At 46.2% G+C, this 26,456-nt stretch overlaps 1 protein-coding gene across 2 annotated transcripts in view; it reads right to left on the minus strand.

Annotated features, from left to right (window-relative positions):
• LOC116947392 (potassium channel subfamily K member 2-like) overlaps positions 1-26,166 on the minus strand; it is a 173,056-nt gene extending 146,890 nt beyond the window's left edge. The window contains exons 1-4 of one of the 2 annotated variants that reach the window (XM_032963075.2): positions 25,839-26,166; positions 23,208-23,731; positions 12,960-13,285; positions 5,368-5,485 (exon numbers count right to left, since the gene is read on the minus strand). In XM_032963075.2, the coding sequence (XP_032818966.1) occupies positions 5,368-5,485; positions 12,960-13,285; positions 23,208-23,274 (511 nt within the window). In that variant the 5' untranslated portion in view covers positions 23,275-23,731; positions 25,839-26,166. Of the gene's footprint in view, positions 1-5,367; positions 5,486-12,959; positions 13,286-23,081; positions 23,732-25,838 lie in introns of both variants that reach the window. The other variant, XM_032963076.2, reaches the window with a different exon arrangement.
• Between the last annotated feature and the right edge of the window lie 290 nt (positions 26,167-26,456).

Raw genomic sequence — 26,456 nt, forward strand, 5'->3', positions numbered from 1 at the left:
CCACCAGCAGTAGAGATTATATTAGACACTGGTCATCTAGAAAGGGCCATAGATTACCCACCAGCAGTAGAGATTATATTAGACACTGGTCATCTAGAAAGGGCCATAGATTACCCACCAGCAGTAGAGATTATATTAGACACTGGTCATCTAGAAAGGGCCATAGATTACCCACCAGCAGTAGAGATTATATTAGACACTGGTCATCTAGAAAGGGCCATATATTACCCACCAGCAGTAGAGATTATATTAGACACTGGTCATCTAGAAAGGGCCATAGATTACCCACCAGCAGTAGAGATTATATTAGACACTGGTCATCTAGAAAGGGCCATAGATTACCCACCAGCAGTAGAGATTATATTACACACTGGTCATCTAGAAAGGGCCATATATTACCCACCAGCAGTAGAGATTACATTAGACACTGGTCATCTAGAAAGGGCCATAGATTACCCACCAGCAGTAGAGATTATATTAGACACTGGTCATCTAGAAAGGGCCATATATTACCCACCAGCAGTAGAGATTATATTAGACACTGGTCATCTAGAAAGGGCCATATATTACCCACCAGCAGTAGAGATTATATTAGACACTGGTCATCTAGAAAGGGCCATAGATTACCCACCAGCAGTAGAGATTATATTAGACACTGGTCATCTAGAAAGGGCCATAGATTACCCACCAGCGGTAGAGATTATATTAGACACTGGTCATCTAGAAAGGGCCATAGATTACCCACCAGCAGTAGAGATTATATTAGACACTGGTCATCTAGAAAGGGCCATAGATTACCCACCAGCAGTAGAGATTATATTAGACACTGGTCATCTAGAAAGGGCCATAGATTACCCACCAGCAGTAGAGATTATATTAGACACTGGTCATCTAGAAAGGGCCATATATTACCCACCAGCAGTAGAGATTATATTAGACACTGGTCATCTAGAAAGGGCCATAGATTACCCAGCAGCAGTCGAGATTATATTAGACACTGGTCATCTAGAAAGGGCCATAGATTACCCACCAGCAGTAGAGATTATATTAGACACTGGTCATCTAGAAAGGGCCATAGATTACCCACCAGCAGTAGAGATTATATTAGACACTGGTCATCTAGAAAGGGCCATAGATTACCCACCAGCAGTAGAGATTATATTAGACACTGGTCATCTAGAAAGGGCCATATATTACCCACCAGCAGTAGAGATTATATTAGACACTGGTCATCTAGAAAGGGCCATAGATTACCCACCAGCAGTAGAGATTATATTAGACACTGGTCATCTAGAAAGGGCCATAGATTACCCACCAGCAGTAGAGATTATATTAGACACTGGTCATCTAGAAAGGGCCATAGATTACCCACCAGCAGTAGAGATTATATTAGACACTGGTCATCTAGAAAGGGCCATAGATTACCCACCAGCAGTAGAGATTATATTAGACACTGGTCATCTAGAAAGGGCCATAGATTACCCACCAGCAGTAGAGATTATATTAGACACTGGTCATCTAGAAAGGGCCATAGATTACCCACCAGCAGTAGAGATTATATTAGACACTGGTCATCTAGAAAGGGCCATAGATTACCCACCAGCAGTAGAGATTATATTAGACACTGGTCATCTAGAAAGGGCCATAGATTACCCACCAGCAGTAGAGATTATATTAGACACTGGTCATCTAGAAAGGGCCATATATTACCCACCAGCAGTAGAGATTATATTAGACACTGGTCATCTAGAAAGGGCCATAGATTACCCACCAGCAGTAGAGATTATATTAGACACTGGTCATCTAGAAAGGGCCATAGATTACCCACCAGCAGTAGAGATTATATTAGACACTGGTCATCTAGAAAGGGCCATATATTACCCACCAGCAGTAGAGATTATATTAGACACTGGTTATCTAGAAAGGGCCATAGATTACCCACCAGCAGTAGAGATTATATTAGACACTGGTCATCTAGAAAGGGCCATAGATTACCCACCAACAGTAGAGATTATATTAGACACTGGTGATTTCTCTCTGTGGATTGCAAATTGGGTTCTAGAAACAGACAAATGTTGTTCAATTTCGTGCAAGATAATTTAAACTGGAACTGAAGTGCCCAGGCTGTTGTACACCACGGTTGGACTCTCCCATGCTCGGCCTATGCCCTGCGGCACTCTGCGGGCTACCCACGCACACAGAGCCACCGCGCTGGCACGGCTCGGAGGGCGCACGTTCACCGCTTTCTGCAGAGGTTCAGCGTTCAAATCCAGTGGCTGCCCAGATTAACAATGCGGCATGGATGAACCGTAAAATGACGTGCTATCTGCTTCACGGTGGACGTTGAAGATCCTGTGACGTCTTTCTCGAGAGGAGACCGTTGTGGGCCCACGTCACGGTCTAAATCTGCCACCAAAATGTACAAATTACCTGCGAGGTAACTCGATTGGAATGTGCACAGCAATCGTCGCCCCCTCCCCTGCCACCCCCCGCCCCCTGCCACCCCCCTCGAAGATCCTCGCTGCCCCCCGCCCCCCCCCCCTGCTACTGGGGAGACGTGACGGGTCCCTCCTGAAAAGAGTCATGAGACTCAGTGAGGCTTTCCTGGGTAAATAAACAAAGTAATAACATTAATGTCATACCAGGAGTAGCAGTGAAAGACAAAGTATCAATAATCGTCTATAAGCCAGAATCTTTGGAGACGTTTTCTCTATGTTGCTTACATGTGTAACGCACGAAGCAGCCCCTAATCATAATGCATGTATGTCGAACTTCTTTCGCACTGTATCTAGCCAACCATGCTAATCAAAGGTGCGGGGGAAGGACAACAAACTAACCACACGAAAAAATGAGTTTTCTATCGAGATGATTTAACAGTGCAGAGCTCCGGGGGCTTCCTAATATACGAAGAACATTCCAGACGGCCACAGAAGCACATCATAAAACGCACAATGCAGTGACTGGCTTTTTTCGAAGGTTAGTCAAAAGGCGAGCCATCGTAAGTAGGTTGTGTGCTGACGACACCTCCATTAGTATGGTTCTGGCTTGCGCAGGGGGTGCGAGTACGGGCACCACCTTCGCGCGAACGCACGCCAGCATTCACGTGGTGCCCTCTCCTCGTGAGCAAATGCGACAATCGGAGACGATGCTTTTGTGCTGGCAAGTGCATCTCGTTTTAAGAGCACAGACAACAAACAGAGAAACCGGCACATTTAATTGCAGTGAGTCTATCGTGCGTTGCGTGTATACCGAGTGGCTTATTGCTAATGTTCATGTCCTTGTCTTTGTGTATAGAGTACCAATAAGTGGTAGATCAGTGTGTATGTAGGTGGCCGCAGAAAGGTTTTTAGGCGACACTGCGCTTTGTTTTGTGGTTTTATACTCAGGGCTCCGTGGTCTCCTATGCGGTCCACAAAAGCGCTCTGACAGGAGCCTCAGTAATGGCACCAGGCACGTGTGTGTACGCAAGACCGGTATGTACGTAAACACGCTAATGCCGTTTTATGTGCAGAGTGCGTTTATGCACCAGCGCGCCACGCTGCGCTCCGTCTGGCCAAGCTGCACGGAAAACAAGAGACCATTAGTGGCCCGCGTTATACAATCTGGCCGTGGCTGGGTGGTAGAGCAAGCAGCTCACTGCCGGAAGGTTAGGCGTTCAAATCCCTCTTGGGGTTGTCTCGGACCACCATCCCTCCGATGTCAATAAAAATTTGATGGGAAGCCAAGCAGTGGGTGTCATGCGAGTAGACTCACCCCCGCTATAACCACCGGCACAGAGGACCGCCCCAACACTCATTTGAGCAGAAAATCACGTTGACGTATTCTTGTTGTGCTGTATAATGGAACGCAATCCCAGAGGAGGACGTCCGCTAGGTGGACAGTGAAGGCTTGACAAGGCCTTCGTGAGTTGACGATGGTCGACGAGACGGTGCGTATCTGTGTTGTGTGTGCAAGGTGGTCTGGTGTGTGGGTGCCTGTCGGTATATGCAATGCACGTGTGATGATTCGCACCATTAGTTCTGATGATAACAGAATTCGTCTGTCACGATTCTTAAATGCAAATTAGATGGAATAAGATATATTTGAATAGATATTGGATATCAGTGATACCATCTCAGCCTCAAATAAGTACCTGGTGCGGTGTGTAAACTTCGCCACTGGGGAGACAAAGGGGCCGGGCGTGGTGCTAACCACCCACCCCCTCGTGTGCTGTGCCGGCCTTCATAGGTGCTCACTAACAGCACTTGCCCCAACAGTCTGTTAAGGCTATACGGGGGATCTTTGTCGCAAGTTCATGTGTGGGGAAAAGTAGCTAAGCAGTTACCGCACTGCCTACGAGCCTAACTACAAGGCTATTATTTCCAAACCATGGAAAGTGGTAACAGAACCTGTCATGAATCTCCCCTGCCCAGTTTGCAAAACTTCAGCACTGGGGAGACAAAGTGAACAGGCGGGGTGCTGGCAACACCAACCCTCATGCGCCGTTCCGGCCTTCATAGGTGCTCGCTCACCGGCACTTGCCCCAACAGTCTGCATGTCTGTACGGGGATCTTTATCTCTGCGTGCGTGTGGGCGTCTGTCCATACGTGTGTGCGCGAGTGCTTTCGTTTCGGTCCACGCTCACGGTCATAATTAGAGCGCGCGCGTGTGTGCGTGTGTGCGTGTGTTAAGTTCTGGGTGACCTTTAAGGGAATGGCTCACGTTTAAATATTGGTAACATTACGGATAGGATCTGTGAAGTGCAGCCTCCCTTCATCCACGTCATCGCGGATGAGAGCAGTTCGGCTGCACGAAAATGAAATGAACTCTGTGCAACTACTGGTTATCGACTCGGTACTGAGCCTGCTAGATTTGAAGTTTTCGTGACTGCAGGGATCCATACTCTTTGGTTCTTTCGGTAAAGTCACGTAGGTATAAAATATAAAATATGAAAAATATAAAATACATTAAATCACGACGTTTCCGTTGCAACACAAGCAATCATCATCAGATGTGAGAACCAAAGAGTACTGAGCCTGTTGTTTGCGTGCAGCTGTGTATTTACAGGTTTCGGCATTATCTGCAATTATGTCACCTTGCTGAAGGGAAAAAATATATATGTTAATGTCCATGTGTGTCTCTTAGGCATATTAATCACTTCGTGGCCATGTCTACTGCAGTGTTTGGGGCGTCCTCATGCCCACGGCACGCAAAGCAGCTGGGCCGTCGGTGCGAGCGTGTGGTGCGTGCGTACATGCGTGCGCGTGTTCATTAGGCGTGCGCGTGTTCAATAGGCGTGCGCGTGTTCATTAGGCGTGCGCGTGTTCAATAGGCGTGCGCGTGTTCAATAGGCATCCGCGTGTTCAATAGGCGTGCGCGTGTTCGTACCAATGGTGGTGATGACTGTGCCGGCGAAGAAGAAGGCACTCCCCAGGTCCCAGTGGCTGTTCTGGCTCGTGGCGTTACCCGAGGGGTTCACACCGGCACTGAGGGCAGCCGCCACATTCTGCCAACGAGAGACGGAATCAATTATGACTACACGTGATCTCTCGTGACATCCGACCATGGGGATACAAATATAAAATAAATGACAGGAAGTTAACATCTCGCCAACAACAACAATGGACTTCAGCTTGAACCAGCACGGGCCAGCTAAATGAATAAATTTGTTATTTCTCCAATTTATTTTTGGGTCTTGCCGTTTTGTCGTATCGACGTTTTGCTTCACGCCTGCCAAGCTTCTGCGGGAACTGAACAGAGAGAAGCTCCCAGGGCACGGAGCGAAACGTCAGACATCGTGCCGGACAACGCGCGGCGCAGCCCAAACACACGACGATAAATTATTTGGTGGAATTCCACTAATTCAATATGGCGAATATTATCTTCGTGATCAGCCATCATCTATCACTGGTGGACGATTGCCTCTCTCAGCCACTGCCATCTCTCATGACCCTGCGATGCAACAATACATTTACCTTTCCACGTCTCCGATATCAACTTACTGGTGAGCTGAAGCAATAATGATTGGTGCATAAAAACACTTGACCAAGTAACATTTATATCTTCCATAATACAGGTTTTTTTTTGGGTTAGATCGCATAAATATAAATGTGTCATTAAACCCGCCACCACCCGACACAGCCAATTAGCAAGGTTTGTCACGAAAACAGAACGTGGCCAATTCGTTACTAGTACAGCGCACCGGTATGCTGGAGAGAAAATCCACAACATTTACAATCTGAGTAAATACGATTAGCATCATCAGGGGGACAGCCAGATTTGGGTTAACAACACATTTATATTTCCGCGATATAACCCAAAAAAACCCCCTGTATCATGGATGATATTGGTCGCGATAGCCTACTGCGTGTTAAACAAGCATTTTAATCTCTTTGGCTATGTCGGGGGTGGAGGGCTTACGACATAAACCTGGCCAGATCATTATATCGCCTCAGCCAAATCCAAATCAATTGATGTCTATTATTAGCCGTATTAAATATACGTGTGAGTATTAAATCTACGTGCGAGTATTAAATCTACGTGCGAGTATTAAATCTACGTGCGAGGCTTTCTGATCTATGTTGGAGCAAACGATATACGCCTCTTTATTTAATGGTTTTAAACAATTGTACTGACTCCGCCGACGAGATCAGTGCAGGAGGGAGATGACTCGTGACATCGAATTAATGTGAAGGATGGCGACGGCGTGGGGAAGCCTTCATCCAGCAGTGGATAAACAAGGGATGGATGATGATGGTGATGAATTACACAAATAAATCACTGCCTAATCCAGCCCCTTGTTTTTGCTCTCAAAATTATTGTAATATCCCCCTCCAGCTCTCTACAGCACTGGATGAGAAAACAAAATCCCCGTGCTATGGTGGCAACCTAGAAGCAGACAATCAGTGGAAGCTGTGATTCACTTAAAACGAGTTATGCCTTTTAAGGGAAAGTATCGCAAAAAAATGTTTCTCATCATTATTATTATGATTACCAGTGATTGAATTTCAGCCTGATCAGACCAGGAATTATCATGGCACACTGTATCCATCTCACCTTATTTGTTCACACGATACTCAGTGTGTCCTCACTAGGATTACAGCAACATCGAGTACATGAACATGGAAATATTACATATATGTATACCTCGTACACTCGTGGCAATAGCGCGCTTATGCCGATAATCCCTACTCCAAGCAGACCCAGCAGCATTCCGCTAATATATCAAGTGGGAGATTACATCCCTGATTATTACCATGATAAAGAGGAGCGCGGAACAAATATTGCATCCTAAAAACGAAAGCATGTTACAAAGCCATTTGGTAAATCTGAGCTCGTCTAAAGCACCTTAAATCAACGCGCGACTATGGGTTAGAGATGGATAAGGGAGCTAAAATTCGTAATGTTGGCTGCATTGGCTGCCCGTGCCAGGAGTCTGTGTGCGTGCGAGACGTTATGACGCAACTGCGGAGTGGATGTGTGAGTCACTGCAAAGGGGAGGCTGTCTGGCTGTGGGGGTTTTTTGGCCGTCGTCATTGTGTCAGCGCCTTTGCACACTTGAAACGAAAATCGTCAGAACGCAGGCGTACAAATGTTTAAAGGTTTCGCTAAAAATCGATTCCTTTGCTCCGATCATCGGCCAAGGTTTTATGAACACCACAACATCAGCGTTATGTAATGTATACAGTGCACGTGATTAAATGTTAATAGAATTTATTTCCCTTTGTGGAAGTTTAAAAGGCGAGATAAGTTATTTGGTCGGCTGCTTTTGCTCTTGCATCAGGAACTCGACGGCAGAGAGGTGAGCGACAGGGACACCGGGTCCCCAGCGTCTGCAGCTTCGCCAGATTTTACTGCTGATGAAGCAATCGGGCAAACAGATTTTTACAATTTTATGAGAACATGCTGACAGAGGTAAAGGCTTGGCATTGTTTTTACATTACCTTTGCCGTTTCGTGATTGTTTTACATCGAGGTAATGCCATGTTTTCTATTATTGTCACGCCAAGACTCCAATTCATCACAGCTACTTCATGACAAACAAGTGTGGTCGCCAAATCATAACCGCAACGAATAGGAGCACATGCATCCCTGAGAACTTCAGCAGGAGGGTTGGTGGATCATGCAAAGATGTGTGCAAGCTACCTCCATGCAGTCGGCACTTAGAAGTAAACGGAATTTTAAAAATGGTAAAAGACAAAGGTGCAGGCCTGCAATGTATTGCTCTCACCACTACTGCAGACATGGCTCTAGAGAGCTCCTCTAGACACAATATTTGCCTGCTCTTCAACGTTAGCCAGAAACCTTGGAAGAGATGACAATATCCACGCTTTGCCCCACCACATGCAAATTGCCTTTTGAATAACCGTGGTGTAACCCATTTGCACTGCTGCGTGGATAGAGGTGGGAGGGGACTTAAGAAATTTGCCACCAATGCTTCAACTGCCGCACCACGAGATCGAGTTGAACTGGTGACCTCTGGATTGCAAACCAATGTGCTAACTATTATACCACGGATACATCTCTAAATATGTGTAAATATATATTTCAAGATACACCTCCCTTTGCTGGCGGTCCCCCTGATACAGGTTCTGCTACTTTGTATGCCTTCTTCAGACGGGATTGCATTTAGATTTTGTATAAATGGAAATTGCATTGTACTGCATTGTGTAATGTTTACGAGTCGAGTTTGAGTGTTCTCATATGTTTGGGTAACCCCCATTGCATTGAGATTTTCTCTGGCACGGAACATTGGTCAAATATATCCCAAGACTCTCCTGAAAAATATTCTCAAGAATTGGGGATCATTTTCCAGTTCGGCAAAAAAGGTATTATTATTATAGATCGTATTATTGTTCTTCTACATGCAGGCAGAGATCAAGGACAATGTACAGACGCTATAATTGTAAGACGTGGGCAGGCTCCAATAAAATGTCCACTATTTTTTTCCCCAATTGCTTTAAATTGCACACGGTTCACCTGTAAGAATCGTAGAATTTCATTTTTTGTCAGTCTGTTCAGGAACTGCTCATATGAAAGCAAGTGTCTATGCGAATAATCTGAACTGAGGCGCACAGACAGAGCACCGACAAGCACCATCTTCTCCCCCCACCACCACTCCCAGCCTCAATTATCCGGACGAATCAACCCGGGCAGCAAGAGCCAGGGTGGATGCTGAAAACAGAGCAATCCATTGTGAGCGAAGCAGCTCGTACACTCGCTTAAACATACTTGGATGTGATTTCATATCCAAATATGTTGCATGTCTTTACTTTTTCTCACTCGCATTTTTTTATATGTTCAACTTATAACATGTGTGCATGAAATAACAAAATGTCCTTTCCAATTATATAAGTTAGCTGGCATTGTAAATATCAAACAACTTCAAAAAATATCCCCCTCCCCCAAAATGACACCAAATACATTTCCCAAGGGTGATATTTTGTTACAGAGAGTGGACAACCAGAACGCCACGGGGATTCGTTGCAGTTCTTTCGAGGCAATATAAAATTCCCATTCACACAACTGCGACAAGTAAAATTAAAGTCTCCATAGAATGTTAAACTTTGCATACATTTGTCTCTCGGGAATGCTTCAAAACAGATTCACAGGGCTTCGTGTGTTGCGGCTATTTTATACATTTCAGTAAACGGTTGCTGGTGCAAATTAATTATATCCGGATCCATTGCATCATCCATGACACACCAATGTGTTGTGCTGTTATGTGCACTAAAGCACAGATTACATTATTCTCCGTGCAGGTAGATTCACAGCACGGCCTCGTGCTATGGCATGCGTTTTAGTTGTCATCAACAGTACATTCAGTTGAGCTAAGTGCAATGTTAAACCCCATGCGAGTAAGACGACAGCATCTTTCATTGCGAAATTGTGAATGAGCCCATATCTAGCTTAAACAGTATAAATGTCGTTTGGACAATGTTTACATGCACAAAAAAGAGAGTCATTTACAACACCTTACCAAAACGGTACGAAGCAAACCTCCCTCAAAGTCTACAGGATATTTGGACCGCACTTCACATGTGGAACTCTGCCAATGCCGCTTCCCAGCCAAGTATACCTCGTGATGACGATGATACTGCTCACGGCCAGCTGGTATCGGGATTCCATTACCGACCGAAATCACCAATGAAGCACACGGCCTGTGCCTATGTAAACCATTTCAACGGCAATTCCACGCGGATGGCTGTCCCTTGCCCCGATGTGCTGCAGCGTGCAGCGCACAGTTCACAAGGAGTGCTGGGAGGAGAACCCGAGGCGTTCGCTCACCTCGACTACACAGACGACGTTGCCCTGGCAGCCGAGATGCACGACGGCTAATCCTCGCACTGGAGATTGTGCCAAATGAAACGCTCGTTTGGTTGAGTGTGGCTACGCCCACCTTGGAGAGGGCCACGGCAGTAGATTGTCTTGTTCACAGTTGCAGAACACAGGCAATGGCCAAAATGGTTCAACAGCCAGCAACAAACACCACCATTCAAGGTGTAATAGATAAGAGTTAACACGTGTTTAAAATTGAGCAAGGTTGTTATAATTGTTCGGGAAAAACAAACTTGTGATGGGAGGGAATTCCAAAGTCGAATAGTGCGAGGTAAGGAGAAGAAAAGAGGAGTGTTTAGACCTGTTGAACACAGTCCGGATGATGAGACAGCACAGCCAGTGGGTGCTTGATCGTCACTCAACCAGACTGTTTCATGCCGAGTAAAGGTTGCCAAAGGGCTGTAAATGGCACGGTGTAGGCCAGGCAGTGAGGTGGCGAACGCTGGGATTCACCGCAGTGAGTTCCTCTCGGCTCCACGTCTGTCACCCGGCCGTGGTTCTCGCCGTGCGTGCCAACTCGGCGATTCACGAGGGGGTCACGCACGGCACAATGTCATTAAATGTCGTTATTTCAGCGGAAGGTTCGCCTTGCGGGGCATGTTGCCGTGATTTTTTTTTCAAAAGAAGAAACTTATGTTGATTTAACCGTTACCTCTTTGGAAAGAATTGGAAGCAGTTAAGTTTCAAATAATGCAACCTCCTGACCTTTGCAGTTCACCGTGGTAACATCAGATGTTATTTCAGCTTCATGACCACCTGCAAGTGATTTATGCGCAAGCTCCAACCTCATTGTGCTAAAGAAGCCTAATGGATAAAGTGTTAGGTCGTTAGAAGGAACACTTACTCACGATCTGCCGAGCCAGGGGGTAAATGCCTCCCACGTTTACCAGATAGTTCTGTGCAGGTCTTTATTACATGTGTGTGAGAATTGCTAAAAAAGAACATAACGTTCTATTTATGTCCTACAAAATGGTGAAACCTTTTATGTTTCTTAACAATTTAAACTAAGCCGAGCCATTGGGTTAGGTTAATGTCAGCGGATATACGTCGCACATCACCTCAGGTGTAGTACTCGGAAATGGGATATTTGGAGGTTATCATCGACCGCGAGTGTTTTCCCTCAGGAGATAATTGCCCCCAACGTGCAATGTGAAATTTCGCCGCTGGCTCAGGGCTACAAAGGGAGAAGCGCCCACCGCACGCTCAATTGAGCAGCGAGGCACTTTGACTTCCGACCACGCTATGACGAGATGCACGTGTGTATGCTGAACTTCTATCGCACCGTCCGTAGCCAACCGCGTTCATTGGCGGTGCGGCCGTGCACATTCATGCTCAGGCCACTCCTGGCAGATCTCTAGGGAGCCCAAGAGAGTCCCTCTTGTGGGTATTTTGGTCGACGCTTCCACACTGGCCACAGACGTCTCGGAAGAAGTGGCGGTACCGACACTTTACCCCACTGCGCGCCACTTGCCGATCGGCTGGTCGTGGCGGTGTGCCATTTGCACTGCTCGGTGGACAGAGGCGGGCTGGGGGGGATTCAAGAAACTTGCCCCCTTTGTTTCAATTTCCGCACCAGGAGATCGAGTCGAACGGGCAACCGTTACACCGAGGCAGAATTATTTTATACCATGTAATGTGTGCATGTTAATTTATACTACGCACAGACAAGAGATAAAACCACGTAACTTCGACTCTTCTAGACCTACTCCAAAAATGTAGGGAACACGAAAGGAATGCTATGGAACCTTACGGGAATTTTCTAATTCCCGCGCGATAACATCGGATGGTTTTGAAAGCATAGAGAACTTATTTTCCGTAACATTCCTCATGTGTCCTGTCCGCGCCGCTGAAAGTTTAAACCGTGTCAGCAATCGCAACATCAACATTGAACCGCATTTGCCGCGCCTTCACGCGGCTCTTCCCATCAGGTCGTGAGCCAGAAAAACCAACAGCCGCCAGAGGCCCCACGGCGGTGATGAAGGAGAGGATCGGACCACCACCACCGCTGCGTTGAGTGATGCTCAGCACTACGAAAATAGTCTGGCACCATACCGCCGAAGGGGCTCGATAGTCGAGCGAGTGGCTCACAGTCAGAAGGTCGAGAGTTCAAATCCTTTTTGGGGGGGGGGGGGGGTTAGAGGTTGCCTCAGCGCATCATCCTCTTCAGGGTTCATAAAAATAAGAAGCCAACAGCAGGTGTCTCGCCACCACCATCGAACTGTGGAATTTCCACCACTGGTTCAGGGCTGTAAATGGGAAATGAGCACTGCCTCAATGTTCATATGACCTGGACATCTCTTTGACTTTATTCCATTGGTGCTATGCTAATTATGGTCATTCTACGAATAACATCCCCGATCCAGAAATTCCACCACTAGCTTAAGGTCACGGACAGAAGATGAGCGCTGTCCAATTAATAATTTAACTAGAGCGGGTGCAAGGATGGTACCCTTGCCCCAAAGCACCAAAATACCTGGGAACGAGCCAGCAGGGCCACAACTCGACATTGTTCCTCGGCTGGCACATTTGAACGAGAGGTTCTTTATCACCACACCAATCGCAACACGAACCGCGAACGCAACTCCGGGCCGACGTCGCGTTTACGCCGGCGACCCCGAGCAGAGCCCACCGAGTCTCGTTCACCTGTATGAGCTTCTCCAGCTCGTCGGGCGGCACGCACGGGTGGCGCACCAGGAAGCTCGCCTTGTGCGCGGTGATGGCGTCCCGCTGGGCGCTCTCGTTGCCCTGCTCCAGGGCCCGGAACACAGCGCCGCCCAGCACCAGGTAGCCCAGCACCAGTACGAAGATGCCCAGCAGCGTCTTCCACTTCATCCTGCGCCGCGCCCCCATCTCCTGCTCCTCCTGCTCCGTCGTGGTCGCGGCGGCCGCGGCCGCCGCCACACCCATCACTCGCACCTTGGAGGCCACGCCCAGCCGCCGCTTGGGCTGGCCCCGCTGCGGCGTCTCAACTGCGCGGACACACGCGGGGGGAGAAAGCGGAGCGGCGTTGGGGTCGTGGCTGCGAGGTGGCCGGGGAGCGGAGGCGCTTGCGGTGCGGGCCACCGGTTTGTTTTTTGGGCTGTTCCCGCGTGTCGTTCGACGTCGCGATCGTTACCGCGTTTCGCTCGGCGTCTGCGGAACTTCCTCGGCTCTCGCCACGCGGAGTGAAACGTCGGACATCGTTGCCGAACGGCACGCGGCACAAATCAGAAACAGATCGGAGCGCTGCGGCGGACAGAAGTTGTTGAGTGCTCATCATCTCCCGGCACACTGGTGCCATCCCGCCCTAGGCACTTGTCACCGCACCCACCTGTGATCCACCGCTTTCGAGGCACGGATTGGTGAATCAAACGAAATTGTGAAACTCCCAAATCCGCCGGACTGCGAGGATGCCAAGAGATGATGGTACAGGAAGCGTAGTTGATCTATTTGGAGCCTTGAGGTGCTATACGCTCATACTTTGTGATTTTGTTTCTACGTATTTATGTTACTTGGCACTGTATGTAACCCAACTGTGCTCATCGGAGGTATGGGGAAGCACAACAGTTTTCTCCCACATGCCACCAACTCGCTGATGGAGTAGAGGTCATATAGCGAAGTGCAGGACCGTCCTGAAATAGTGTTGAGACTCGGAGAGGCTTTCCTCAGTTTTATAAATACCACTTTTTTCCTTGTTATGAGAGAACCCGTTGCTCGGCAACACAAAATAAGAGACAGCTGTCATTGTCACTCATCTCACAATCCTAGAGTCGGAGCACTGAACTTAAGCACGAATTGAAAAGTTAGGGCAATGTTTGTGATGAACCATGTCAGCCCTCTGCATGCCTTACACCCACCTCTTCGGTGTGACTGTCTATTCTGCGACTTCTGAACTTCTTCCACCGTTTCTACTTTTTAATGTTTGTTAAATCCCATTCGGCCAGTTACCCAGCTAGTTTTGGTGGAAATAGCCTGCAGCAGCCACTAACAACAACGATGACGACGGAGTTTCTGTTGTGGTGGTGAGGAACCCAGCCAGCAGCAAGCCAGGAATCCCAAGGCAAAGATTATTTTGAAGAGTACGATGATTTTATTTTTCTGTAGTAACATGTTTCTGCATTCATTTCAGAGGACCCCTTTTTAGAATTATAGTGGGGAAAGTGCCTATTTGGAGAGTAGTTCACGGTTCACCGTTTCATACGGCAAGACAGCTTCACACGTGGTAGTAATAATTGCCAAGGGATTCACTAGGTATCCTGGTGAGTATTCAAGACTTTATCAGTGCCCAACTCATTATTTGCAAGCTTGTGAACTCAAATCCCAGCTGGGGGTCAACATAACCCATTATCCCTCTGGGGTTGTTAATATTATACTATACTGATGGAACTCATCACTGGTTGGCCTGGAGACATGATGGCTGAGATGGTGATTAAATTGGGTTAGTGGTCTCAGCCCAGCCACGAATGACTGCACAAAAACAGTCACATTAACTTTCTTTTCGTACTTACAATTGGCAAAATTGTAGAGAATAATTAATATCGGTTTAACTGTCATGCAACAAATTATTTCAGATGCGCTTCAGCGGCCGTCTGGAACGCTCCTCCTTCCGATATTACGAAGCAACTAGAGCTATGCACTTTTAAATCTAGATTGAAAACGAATTTCTTGAGAACTGTTTTTTGTGTTTAGTTTGTTGTCCTTCCCACGCACCTCCAATTAGCACGGTTGGCTACATATGGTGCAAAGGAAATTCAACATACATATATACATATAACATACATACAACAGACATACGAACATTATTCTCCGTGGCAGGGTGCTGCCCCCTACTGCGTGTGGCCCAGGGGTCACTTGAAGGAATCTCAGAGGTAGCTCTGTAATATCCACTTCCGTGGACTGCTATCTAACATGAAGGGCTGCACTGCTCTGCAAGAGATTCGAATGGATTCTTCATCTTATGGCATCATGACAACAGGACATTCGGGAATAACATATAGAGAGAAAAAAGTATAAAGTGCAAATTTAAATTAACATCAAGAAAGAAGAATCTTTTCTAGGATTTTGTTATTGTTGATTGTTCCCTGTCAGGCACGATCAATACATGTAATGTGAACTGCATAAAGAACTATCCATCATTCAATTACCTCTATTGATCGAGCTGAGGTTTTTCTGCAAATTCAGTTACAACTTGGCATATACCCGGTAGCATTTAAAATAATCTGCCTCTAATTTGTATCACGATTTAGTCTTCCCGTGAACACTGTCCCACTCATTGCCCAATCAACTGTGCTCATAGTTATCAGATATCATGGAAAAACCACTATCCCAACATAACTGGGTTGCAGCGACACAATGCAATTGTGCTATAATGTAGAGAACACAGTCAAGATGATGAAGAAACAACAGGCTTTACCCTTTCCGGCATAACACAGGAGGTGTTATATTTTTAAACACCAAATAGACACACCTATTGCAAGGCATCAAATCTGCATTAACCACACATGCTTGTGGGAAAGCATGCAAACAAACATGCTCTAATAATAATTAACGTGTGCATTGTCCTTTAATCTGATTGGCCTACACCAGTGACAGCCTCCTTTATGGACTTGTCTCAGCACCAGCGCTAGCCCAGAGAACGCCAAATGGCGAACAACACATAGGAAAATGTAAATTTCAAAGCATTCAAACGTGGGAGTAACAATGGAAAAGGATCATCGCATGTTTACGTTTTTTGATTAAAGTAATGTATTGGTGCTATGCCAATTTATTATTACAATATGATTTGATTGCCTTTCACCATGGTAACGTGGAGTTTCCACCACTGGCTTAGTGCCATCAACAGAGATGAGCACTGTCCTATTCGTCATTCGAGTGAGGATGCAATTTTACTTTTGACAGTGGCACTGGAGAGCTCTATAAATGGCTACATCTCCAGGCTGTCGATTAATTCATTAATGGAAAGTTTTGTCTGGGTAACTAAGTTGTTTTTGTGCCTGTTGCTCCAGTCCCATTATTCTCTCATCGTTTTTACCTCTTTTCCCACGCTTCTTTATCAATCACTTTGAGAGCTGTCGTAGTTGTACGTTAGCAACGGAAGGTAAAGGGGCTGCCATGCAAATGATTGCTCACGCCACTGCCGTCAGAAGGACCTCTACCAGAGGGAGATCTAGAGAGCCCCTCTCTTGGCTTACTCTTCCACACAGACCCTACATTTTTTAAGAGGTGGGAGTCCTCCCACTTTACTCCACCACACGCGACCTGTCGACTGACTCCACCGTGGCAAAACGGTTCACGCTGCTGGGTGGACAGACGCGGTGGCTTTCAAGCAACTTGCACCGTGGTGTTCCACTGCCACATCAGCAGAAGGAATGGAACCAATGAGCGGTGGATTGCAAGTCCAGTGTGCTGACCATTGCACCACAGCAACATCTCATTTACGTTTAATATCACATTAATCTTTATCTGTTTCTTAATAGTACCAGTAGCATCTCTGTGATTTAAATATATATATCTGATCGGGAACCTTAAGCTCACAGATTTAATGTAAAAGTATATCTCGGGTCTTGTCATGTAAATTTAGGAGTGGGGGGGGGATAAGAAAATTTAAGTGAGAAAATATTTAATGGAGGGAATTAACGCAACTTTGCGTGACATGTGCTTTGCGGAAAGGCTACACAGTGAATGTATCTGGCAGCCACAGAGGCAGTGTGTGCAGACTCAATGGGACAATTGTCGTGATCTGACTAGCCTGCATTGTGGAGGAATTCTCGAGGTTACAGTGGCTCTGATCAGTGCCTTCCTTTATACTTCCTGCCGTCATTCCTGAAGGCGGATCGGGTCAATTTGCACACGAGAAAGGGCACGTGCTTCTTTGAATTAAAACACTTGACAATTGCCAGTTTGAAATGTGTGTGCATGTATAAAAGAGGGACCTATTTTCTGCGCACACACAATGCTGGCATCAGCCTGTCATTTTCTGCCAAGTTCTATTACCTTCACCTCTTAAATATATAATATGCTCAACAGAAGGATGACAGCACTTATAGATCGTTAAGCTCCTTCCACAAATGACCTTTGAAGTTTAAGCCTGCCCCGGATTGTAGCTACATGAGGTTATACGTAGAGCGAAATTCATTGGTGATGCAGGTCAAGCGATGTTTCCCTTGCTCGATGCCACACAGGGAGTCACGTTACCAACAAAGAGGAGTAGTAAATTTTCGCGTTGCAAAGTGTCACAGCAGATTGCAGAGTCGTCATCATCGTCGGCCATGGTCAATCCACTGCTGGATAAAGGCCTCCTCAAGCTGCCACCATCTGCTGATATGCTGCGATAGAATTCAACTCCACACGAGCCGATTTAATCGCTCCGTCTCCGTGTTGCACGTCATCTCGGACACGTTCCGTTCCTTGACAATCTTCATGAGGCGCCGCCAAAAGTTAAACTCCAGGGATTTCACAACGGCTTGCTGATGACGTTACCAGAGTTGTTAACTACCTCACTTGGTATAGAGGAGGTCGTGGGTTCGATCCCAACCCTGACGTCTGCTGTATATTTGAAGTTTGCGTGTCTCTCTCCCCGTGGTCGCGTGGATTTTCATTCGGGTCCTCGGTTTTTCCCTCCGCGTTAGAATCAACTTCGTGCGAGTATTTGGCTGCTATAAATGTCCACGTGATAAGCCACTTCGTTGAGCTATCTTTTGTGGCAAGTTTGCTTCTCAAAAAGAGCTACGTAGCTCAGTGGGCCTTACCTGATCAAATAAAACATAGTTTAATAGTTTTAGTATTTAATCTGCAGTTGTTTGTTTAAACGATGTTTGAGCCAATAATTTTTTATCTGCTGCCTCCTGTCCGGGCCTGTCCTTAATAAGTGCTTTCACTGCTATGAATTTCATTAATGCAAAAAGAACCAGTGAGTTACATTTTTGTTAAAATAAAGTCCAGGCTAAAAGCTGACTTAATTATTTTTGTACTTGATGTCATGTGTTTGGGTTTTTGTCCGATTTCAATTAGGCATTTTAATTTTGGCCACAAAAAAACATTTAGCACAAAAATGCCACTAGCATATTTTGTTTATCTGGTAATTAAATTTCGTGCAAAATTAATGCATTATAGGCAGCAACATTAGTCCCCGGCAGAATTTTTCCATACACTAATTGTCAATAATATATCAGAATCAGACAATTTAAGACAAAATATACATATTCTTGGTTCTTTCGGTAAAGTCACGTAGAAGGGAAACAATAAAATAAATAAATAATGCGTAAACCATTCGCGCTTTTATTGTTTTACATATTTTTTTACTGTATTGTTTCCCTTCTACGTGACTTTACCGAAAGAACCAAGAATATGAATCCCTGCAGTCACGAAAGCTTTAAATCAAAACAAAACATACAGTTTAACTTTTAAGCATATGTATTCTTTGGTTCTTTTGGTAAAGTCACGTAGACACAAAAACACAAGCGGTCATCATCCGGCGGTCGCCTGATGACCGCTTGTCTTGCGATCGAAACCTCGTGAGTTTCTTATTTATTTTCTATCTACGTGACTTTACCAAAAGAATCAAAGAATATGAAATCATGCAGTCACGAAAGTTTTAAGTCAAAATGTTAAGCATATGCTTTATACTGAATGTATATTTATACATTATGTTAAGAATGTATACATTTAGTTAATTGTGGCACTTTATCGTCTTCAATATTAAAAATAACTTAGAACATTACATGCTTAGAATGTGCATTCGATCAACTTTACATCAAAGTATCAATATATGTGTTTATACAAATGGCAAAAGCTGAAGAGACAACGACTGACAATGATGAAGGGGCTGGCATGGGTTTGGGAGCATCACATAATGACCCACATTGAGAGTTTTCTCAATGTGGCATTTTACAGGTCCTTGCACAGACAGGTAATCGCTTCTAAAATCAGCGCGTTCTATCCCGATATTGAGATGGCCAAGACTGTGCAAGGGTTACACTAATAATGACGAACGTTCCATCATCCGGATGTTGCTAAGATTCGTTGTCATGTGAGTAAATCATTGCATACATGACATAGTATTGCATATACTGCAGGTACCAACAAAAAAAACAATATACCAACACTGATGTTAATAAAGAGTTGTGACTACTCAAAATCAAAGCGATGCCCTGCTACAATTGGTATTCAGGCTGTGCTCAAATGTGAACAGGCCTGAGATATTGGTGGGAATTCCACATTCCGACGGCAGGGGAGTCTTTCCAAAGGACGATCACTGTTGGACTGGTATGTATTTTGTCGACCCCAGAGGAATGATGGGCTGAGTGAACACCCAACCAGGATTTGAACTCACAATTATAAATACAGTATTGTCGTTTTCTTCAATGTTGCTTAGAGGTCAAACGTTAAAACAAAATTTGACAGACTTTGGGCAAAAACCATCTCATACCTGATAAATGGGAATCCATTCCAATTATGCAGTGCATCCATCCTCGATTGTATATTGGGCTATGCAATGCTGATGCCAACAGGCGTTACCGATGCCATCAATAACCATCATTACATTTCAACAGCGAGCATAGTCTTCTTCTTTGGGATCACACGCCTGGCCTGGATAGTTGAGCTGGAAACAAACTTAAGAGCGGATGTACCTAAAGCATGGGATGGAGCCATAATGTCCCAGCAAGATCATTCAAGAGTCAATGTTATTTGATTGATTTCCACTTGATTGTGCTGGCTTCTTCCAACTAGTCAGCCGAATTTATAATTGGAAATCAGCAAAAATAATAACAGTAATGGTAAATTTTCAATACAATTACTTTCTTTAGTTGATCAGCAATTGCACAGCCTACAATACAATAATGATGCCCCCTGATTTAACCTGGAATTCCTCACGGAGTATCTAGGTTTTTTTCAGGAGGGTCCTGCATTACCAAGGCTTGCCAATTCCGTTCATGTTTCACTTCATTAGGGGGGGGGGGGAACCCCACCATGCACACATGAAGCTCTGCACAGATGAATTCATACGCGTTGATAGACTGTACACAAATGTACTACTTTTTATTTTACCAGGTAGTATCATATGGAAATGTATAGCAGCCAAATACTGTACTGATGTCTCTGAATGTGGAGAGTAAAACGAAGGACTCGGAGAAAAATCCACGGGGAGAGAGACACGCAAACTCCAAATATATAGAGGCATCAGGGTCGGGAACGTGGAGAGAGACACGGGGAGAAAGACACGCATACTCCAAATATATAGAGGCATCAGGGTCGGGAACTTGGAGAGAGACACGTGGAGAGAGACACGCAAACTCCAAATATATAGAGGCATCAGGGTCGGGAATGAAATCACGAACCCACGATCTCCTGAATACCAAGCGAAGTTGTTAACATCTCGCCACCGTGACACCCTATAGATACATATAATAGGTAAAATCAAGCTTTAGTGGAAAGTAATCCGTTCATAAGATCGTTTAAATTTTGACTTAAAACTTTTGTGACTGCATAAATTAATATTCTTGTTTTTTCGGTAAAGTCACATAGAAATCATATAAAAAATATATAATAATAAACATCATGGGACCTCCTTTGCCAGTAACAAAATATAAGATTAGGTTTTTCTCATTTTTTTCAGTTTTGTTGCCAGAAAAAATAGGGGAAAAACCTATTCTTATATTTTGGTAGTGGCAAAGGAGGTCCCATGATGTAGATGCTCATTACTCTGATAGTGAATTTGTCTTTGAGCTGTACGCCTTTTGGCGTCCTCTGGTCTAACACCGCTTGAGACGAGGCTCAAAAGAAAGCTGTCTCTGGTGTGGACCTAACAGTTTCAAAGACAATGCCAATATATGATAAGAGTATGTTTTTTTTTGCATTCTGACCACAAGTATTGTGGTTAATGCAGACGTGATTCCTTGTAAAAAGCTTTCAGTTTTGTTCCCAGAAAAAAAGGGGAAAAACCTATTCATAATAAGAATAAAAATTTTTATCTACGTGACTTTACCGAAAGAACCAAGAATATAACAAATAAAAGCTAAAAATAATTAAATTTAAAATATATTTTTTTAATAATAAAAGCAAAAAAAACACGATAAAAATAGAAAAAGTAAAATAAGAAATATTTTTTATTTTACTATTTTTCTTTTTGTTTTTTCTTTTATTATTTTCAATTCATTATTTTAATTTTGCATTATTTTTTATTTTATTATTTTTCTCTATTTTTTTTTCTATCTACGCGACTTTACCGAAAGAACCGAGATTATAAGATAATTTAAAATTTCAGACTGGCAAATATCTACTCCAGGGGACATAAAGTTATTTGTTGTAACCTCTGTCAGTTTTTAACTTAATTATCACAGAGCACGGTTGGCTACGTACGGTGCAGAATTCAGTTTTCAGTTGATTTATTTTGGTATAGCCCTGTGAGCCATTCGGCTCTTGAATCGGGTGCAACCACAACAAACAAAAAACAAAAACACGAACAAGAAAACATATTAAAGTGACTATGTGACTGTGCAAACGGAAAATCCATGAACAAAAAGCAGCAAAAATATTCCTGGAAAAAGCACCGTACACCAACGCTGTGTGCAAAAGATCCCAGTGGGATGCAAGTCAAACAACAACAACAACAACTTTGATTTAAAGCTTTCGTGACTGCAGGGATTCATATTCTTGGTTCTTTCGAAAGAACCAAGAATAACAACCACAACAAAACTTAAATTAAAGCCATCGTCTAACTCCGTACTACAACAAAACAAACATGTCCAAACCAAAAAACTTTTCGAAATCACCAAAAAATAAAGCCATAATTGCAACGTAACAGTGATCACAGGGACTGACCGAATTTTTACAATAAACTACAATGAATGAAGTTCAACATAAATGCATATCATTTGAATCAAATAAAACCGCGAATGTAAATAGTTACTCATTTCTGTAGCAGAAGCTTGACACCGATATATTGTACAGGCATGCGTGCTGAATATGTATACATCTACCAACCCCTTGTCCTGTGGATAAACTGGCTCGTACCAGGGTAATGTGGAGTGGTCAACATTGACTCTAGCACCGCGCCATGCTCTGGATGTAAGGGTTGGTGGACCACGTCAAGGTTTGTGTGACGCCCTCATCAGCTGGGCTGCGAGGTGGCCCGGAGATGAGAGTACAGCGAGTGTAATGAATCCATCAGAACCTGTTTGATATTCACCTGCTACGTGCATAGTGGTGGCTTCTCTCCGCGATTCCCGCACACGTGCCACACAACTGACTACATCTACTGGCCAAACATCGCAATCAATGCAGAGACACAAAGGCCACGTATTTGAATGCGATTGGCTATCTATTCCAATGCAGAACCCTCCTCATGAAGATTATTGAGATGGTCGCTGGGGCATTCATTGATATAAAAATCGGCCGTTGTTATTATAAATTACACAATCGGCTTTATTTCCGGAAAATATTTCAGGGTCTCATAGGTTGTGGGTTTGGTTGAGGGGAGGGGCCGGAAAATGTATGAAGATGAACATGTAAGCCCTGATTCTATAACAATAACTTATTGCGTATTGACTAGGCACGTATATATATTGACATTTCTCCAAAGACACGTATCGACTCGTATCATCCACGCACGGTGAACTGCAGCCGCCCATCATTCACAACAAAAGTCGACCGGTGAACATCCCAACCCACCGTAAAGACCCAAATCCATCTCACCGGGCCAATTGTGGGCTCGCACACAGCGACTCGCTCCGTCCCCCTCTCTCTCTCGTGTTCGTCCTCACGCTCGGTAGCCCAGCGAAGCCTCACCTCGTCTCCTGGACTCTTTTCAGGAGCGTCTTGCCAAGTGGTCCGCCGGCTACGACGACTCCGTTCTGGAGATTCCGATCGAGTGATTGAGCTCTCTCGCTCTCTCTCTCTCGCTCTCTCTCTCACCTTTGATGCAGCAGTCGGGTTTGCACACCATCGCTCCACTGGCCATCGCCGTCTCCAGACACACCATGGTGACGCCACTTTCAGTGTCGAGACGCCGGGCCTCCTCCACCCACAGCCACGCGCCCGCATGTGGGAGCAGAAGACCTCTCAGGGCTGACGCGCCGCGGCGTTGGTGGACCTGCACCCAGGGCCAGCACCGGCCATAGCCCGTGGTTCATGAAGGACATGGGCCCGTGCGATGTCTATTCAGAGGAACGTCCTCAAATCTTATTAATCCATCTCAGCGCGAGGGTCGACTCCCTCCCTGTAAGGTCCCTCCCATCAGTCCCGGAGTGAGAGGGTATTGAAAGCAGCCGCTGATTTGTGCTAATTATGTTTGTGTCTTCCCCTCCCCCACCGCCCTTGGGCAGGATGGCTGCTGTGTTGGCTTTTGTTCGTTTCGTTGTCTGTCCCCAGCTCCTCGGGGTGAGTCCCTCGCCGCTGGTGTCGCCGGCTTTCTTCACGGTCTATGGCCCCTACAGAGGCTGCTCGACAGCACGCAACCAGACGCACACGGCACGGGCGTTTTAAAAAAACACAGCAGGCGCACAGCAGCAGTAATGATATAGAAGCTCACCCTCACACGCACTCACACACACGCACTCACGCACACACTCACTCTCACACGCACTCTCACACACACTCACACACACTCACGCACACACTCACTCTCACACGCACTCTCACACACACACACTCACTCTCACACACACACTCTCACACACACGCACACTCACACACACACTCACTCTCACACGCACTCTCACACACACTCACACGCACTCACGCACACACTCACTCTCACACGCACTCTTACACACACTCACACACACTCACTCTCACACACACTCACTCTCACACACACACTCTCACACACACGCACACTCACACACGCACTCACTCACACGCACACTCACGCACTCACACACACGCACACACACACTCACACACACTCACACACACACTCACGCACTCACACACGCACACTCACCCACTCACACACACGCACACACTCACGTACACACTCTCACACACACGCACACTCTCACACGCACACTCACTCTCACACGCACACTCACACACGCACTCACACACACACGCACAAACTCACACGCACACTCACACACACTCACACACACGCACAAACTCACACGCACACTCACACGCACAAACTCACACGCACAGACGCGCACATACGCAGCTCTTCATTTCGATCGGACACAGTCTGGAACGCTGTTCCATGAACTATTGAACACTTCACGAGAGTCTCATTCGTCAAGAAAGACTCAGTGATTTTAAATTAATAAAATGTGTCTATTGCGTGATCGGCGTGGATCCGGGCAATGGTCCTTCTTCATAGTACACAGACAGGAGGGATCGAGGTTGGAGACTTCACTTGATTTGATACTCTGTTTGTCCTCAAGGGATTGTAGTAATATAGCAAACAGGTAATACACGATTATTGTGGATAGGCACACTTTGTATTCTAGTGGCAGTGCCTTGCCAGCCGATAATTCCATACGCCAAGCCAGCCGCGCAGCATTCCGGAAAAAAATATCGAGAGAGAAATTAATCCCCGTTCACACGAAGATAACAAAAGTGGCTTCGGGAATGCGACTGGCAGCTCTCGCTGGCGTTCACTTGTGACAACCACCAGCGTTCACTTGTGACAACCACCAGCGTTCACTTGTGACAACCACCAGCGTTCACTTGTGACAACCACCAGCGTTCACTTGTGACAACCACCAGCGTTCACTTGTGACAACCACAGCGAGCTGAACAGCAGCATCAGCCTCAGCACGCTGCGTCTGTCTGAGCAGAGTGTGCGTCGTCTGTGCCCGCTCTTCATCCTCCACAACATCCATCTCGAGATCGTTGTTGGCCCCTCCTGCTGCGCTCTATATCGCCACAGCCGTCGTCTTGATGGGTAACGTGATTTGTGGTTACGATACAACATCGTCAAATATCGTCCGTGTCGCCTGAACGCCCTCCACACTGTTGTTAGCGAGCACCTCTTAATGGCGCGCTGCACGGACAGGGTGACGCGTGCACGACACCACGCCGCTGTTGATGGGCACAGGCACGTGCTCGTTTCAGGCTGAGTATCGAGGCGCGACCCAGGACCGGTTCAGATAACACCGCTCACCGCTGGTGAATCTCACCCGGGGTGCTCAGTTCGTAGCGCAGTGCGCTCACCACTACGCGTCCCCATATCAGTCTAAACAAGACAAAGATCCCCCGTATAGTCTTAACGGACTTGGGGCAAGTGCTGTTAGCGAAGACCTATGAAGGCCGGTACGGCACACGAGGGGGTGGTCAGCACCACGCCCGACCACCTTTGTCTCCCTAGTAGCGATGTTTACATACCGCACAAGGTACTCATTTGAGGCTCAGTCGACCTAGAGGCAGCCCAGGATCGGCTCAGATAATCGTCGCTGGTGTTGGCTGTGAGTGGGTATAGAACCTGGTTCGTCGCGTCGGCACGGTAACCACCACACTGCCGTTCCCCCATCACACAACATCCACATTAACACAACATAACGTGCAAACATTGACACAGTATACATACTGCAAATACACACACGTACCGACCTGAGCGTGTAGATATGAAGATGCTCGCAAATGAGAGAGCGTTGGTGTTGTGCTGCTGCCTTTGCGCAAGGTCTACGGGAGAGCGCTGCTCCTCCTCCCCCCTCCTGCTGCAGCAGCACCGCGCGTGATGCCGCCTGCACTGTAGCGGCACCTCTCGTCTCTCGCACTCTTATCCCGCAGTCATCCCGAGCCCAGCAGGGGAGGGTGGTGGATGCTTCGTGCCCAGTGGAGGGTCGGGGGGTAGGGATGGGAGGAGAAGACAGGGAAGGAGGGGGCTGATGGGGAGGGAAGACCGAGAGCGCGGGCACCACCACCACCACCACCACCCCCTCCTCCCCCCAGCAGCTCCAAGTGGCAAGGGCTGTGAGTGACGCAGCCCCAAGCGTGAGGATGGCACGGACCCAGCGGCTTGATCGCACGAACTCAGCAAACACAAACATGAAGAGCACAGCGCATTCATCAATACCACGGCTCATACAAGGCTTACATAGGCGATGTTTCGGGCAATGGCCCTTCACACCAGAGAGATAATAATGTGATGACGGAAGGCCATTGCCTAAAACGTCGCGTGTTGTTCGATGTTTCCTCTGGGGCAGTGTTATTGACAAATGCGTTGAG

This window comes from Petromyzon marinus, chromosome 29 (genome assembly GCF_048934315.1).
Source record: "Petromyzon marinus isolate PM22_M1 ecotype Great Lakes invasive population chromosome 29, UKy_Petmar_22M1.pri1.0, whole genome shotgun sequence".
Classification (NCBI taxonomy): Eukaryota; Metazoa; Chordata; class Hyperoartia; order Petromyzontiformes; family Petromyzontidae; genus Petromyzon; species Petromyzon marinus.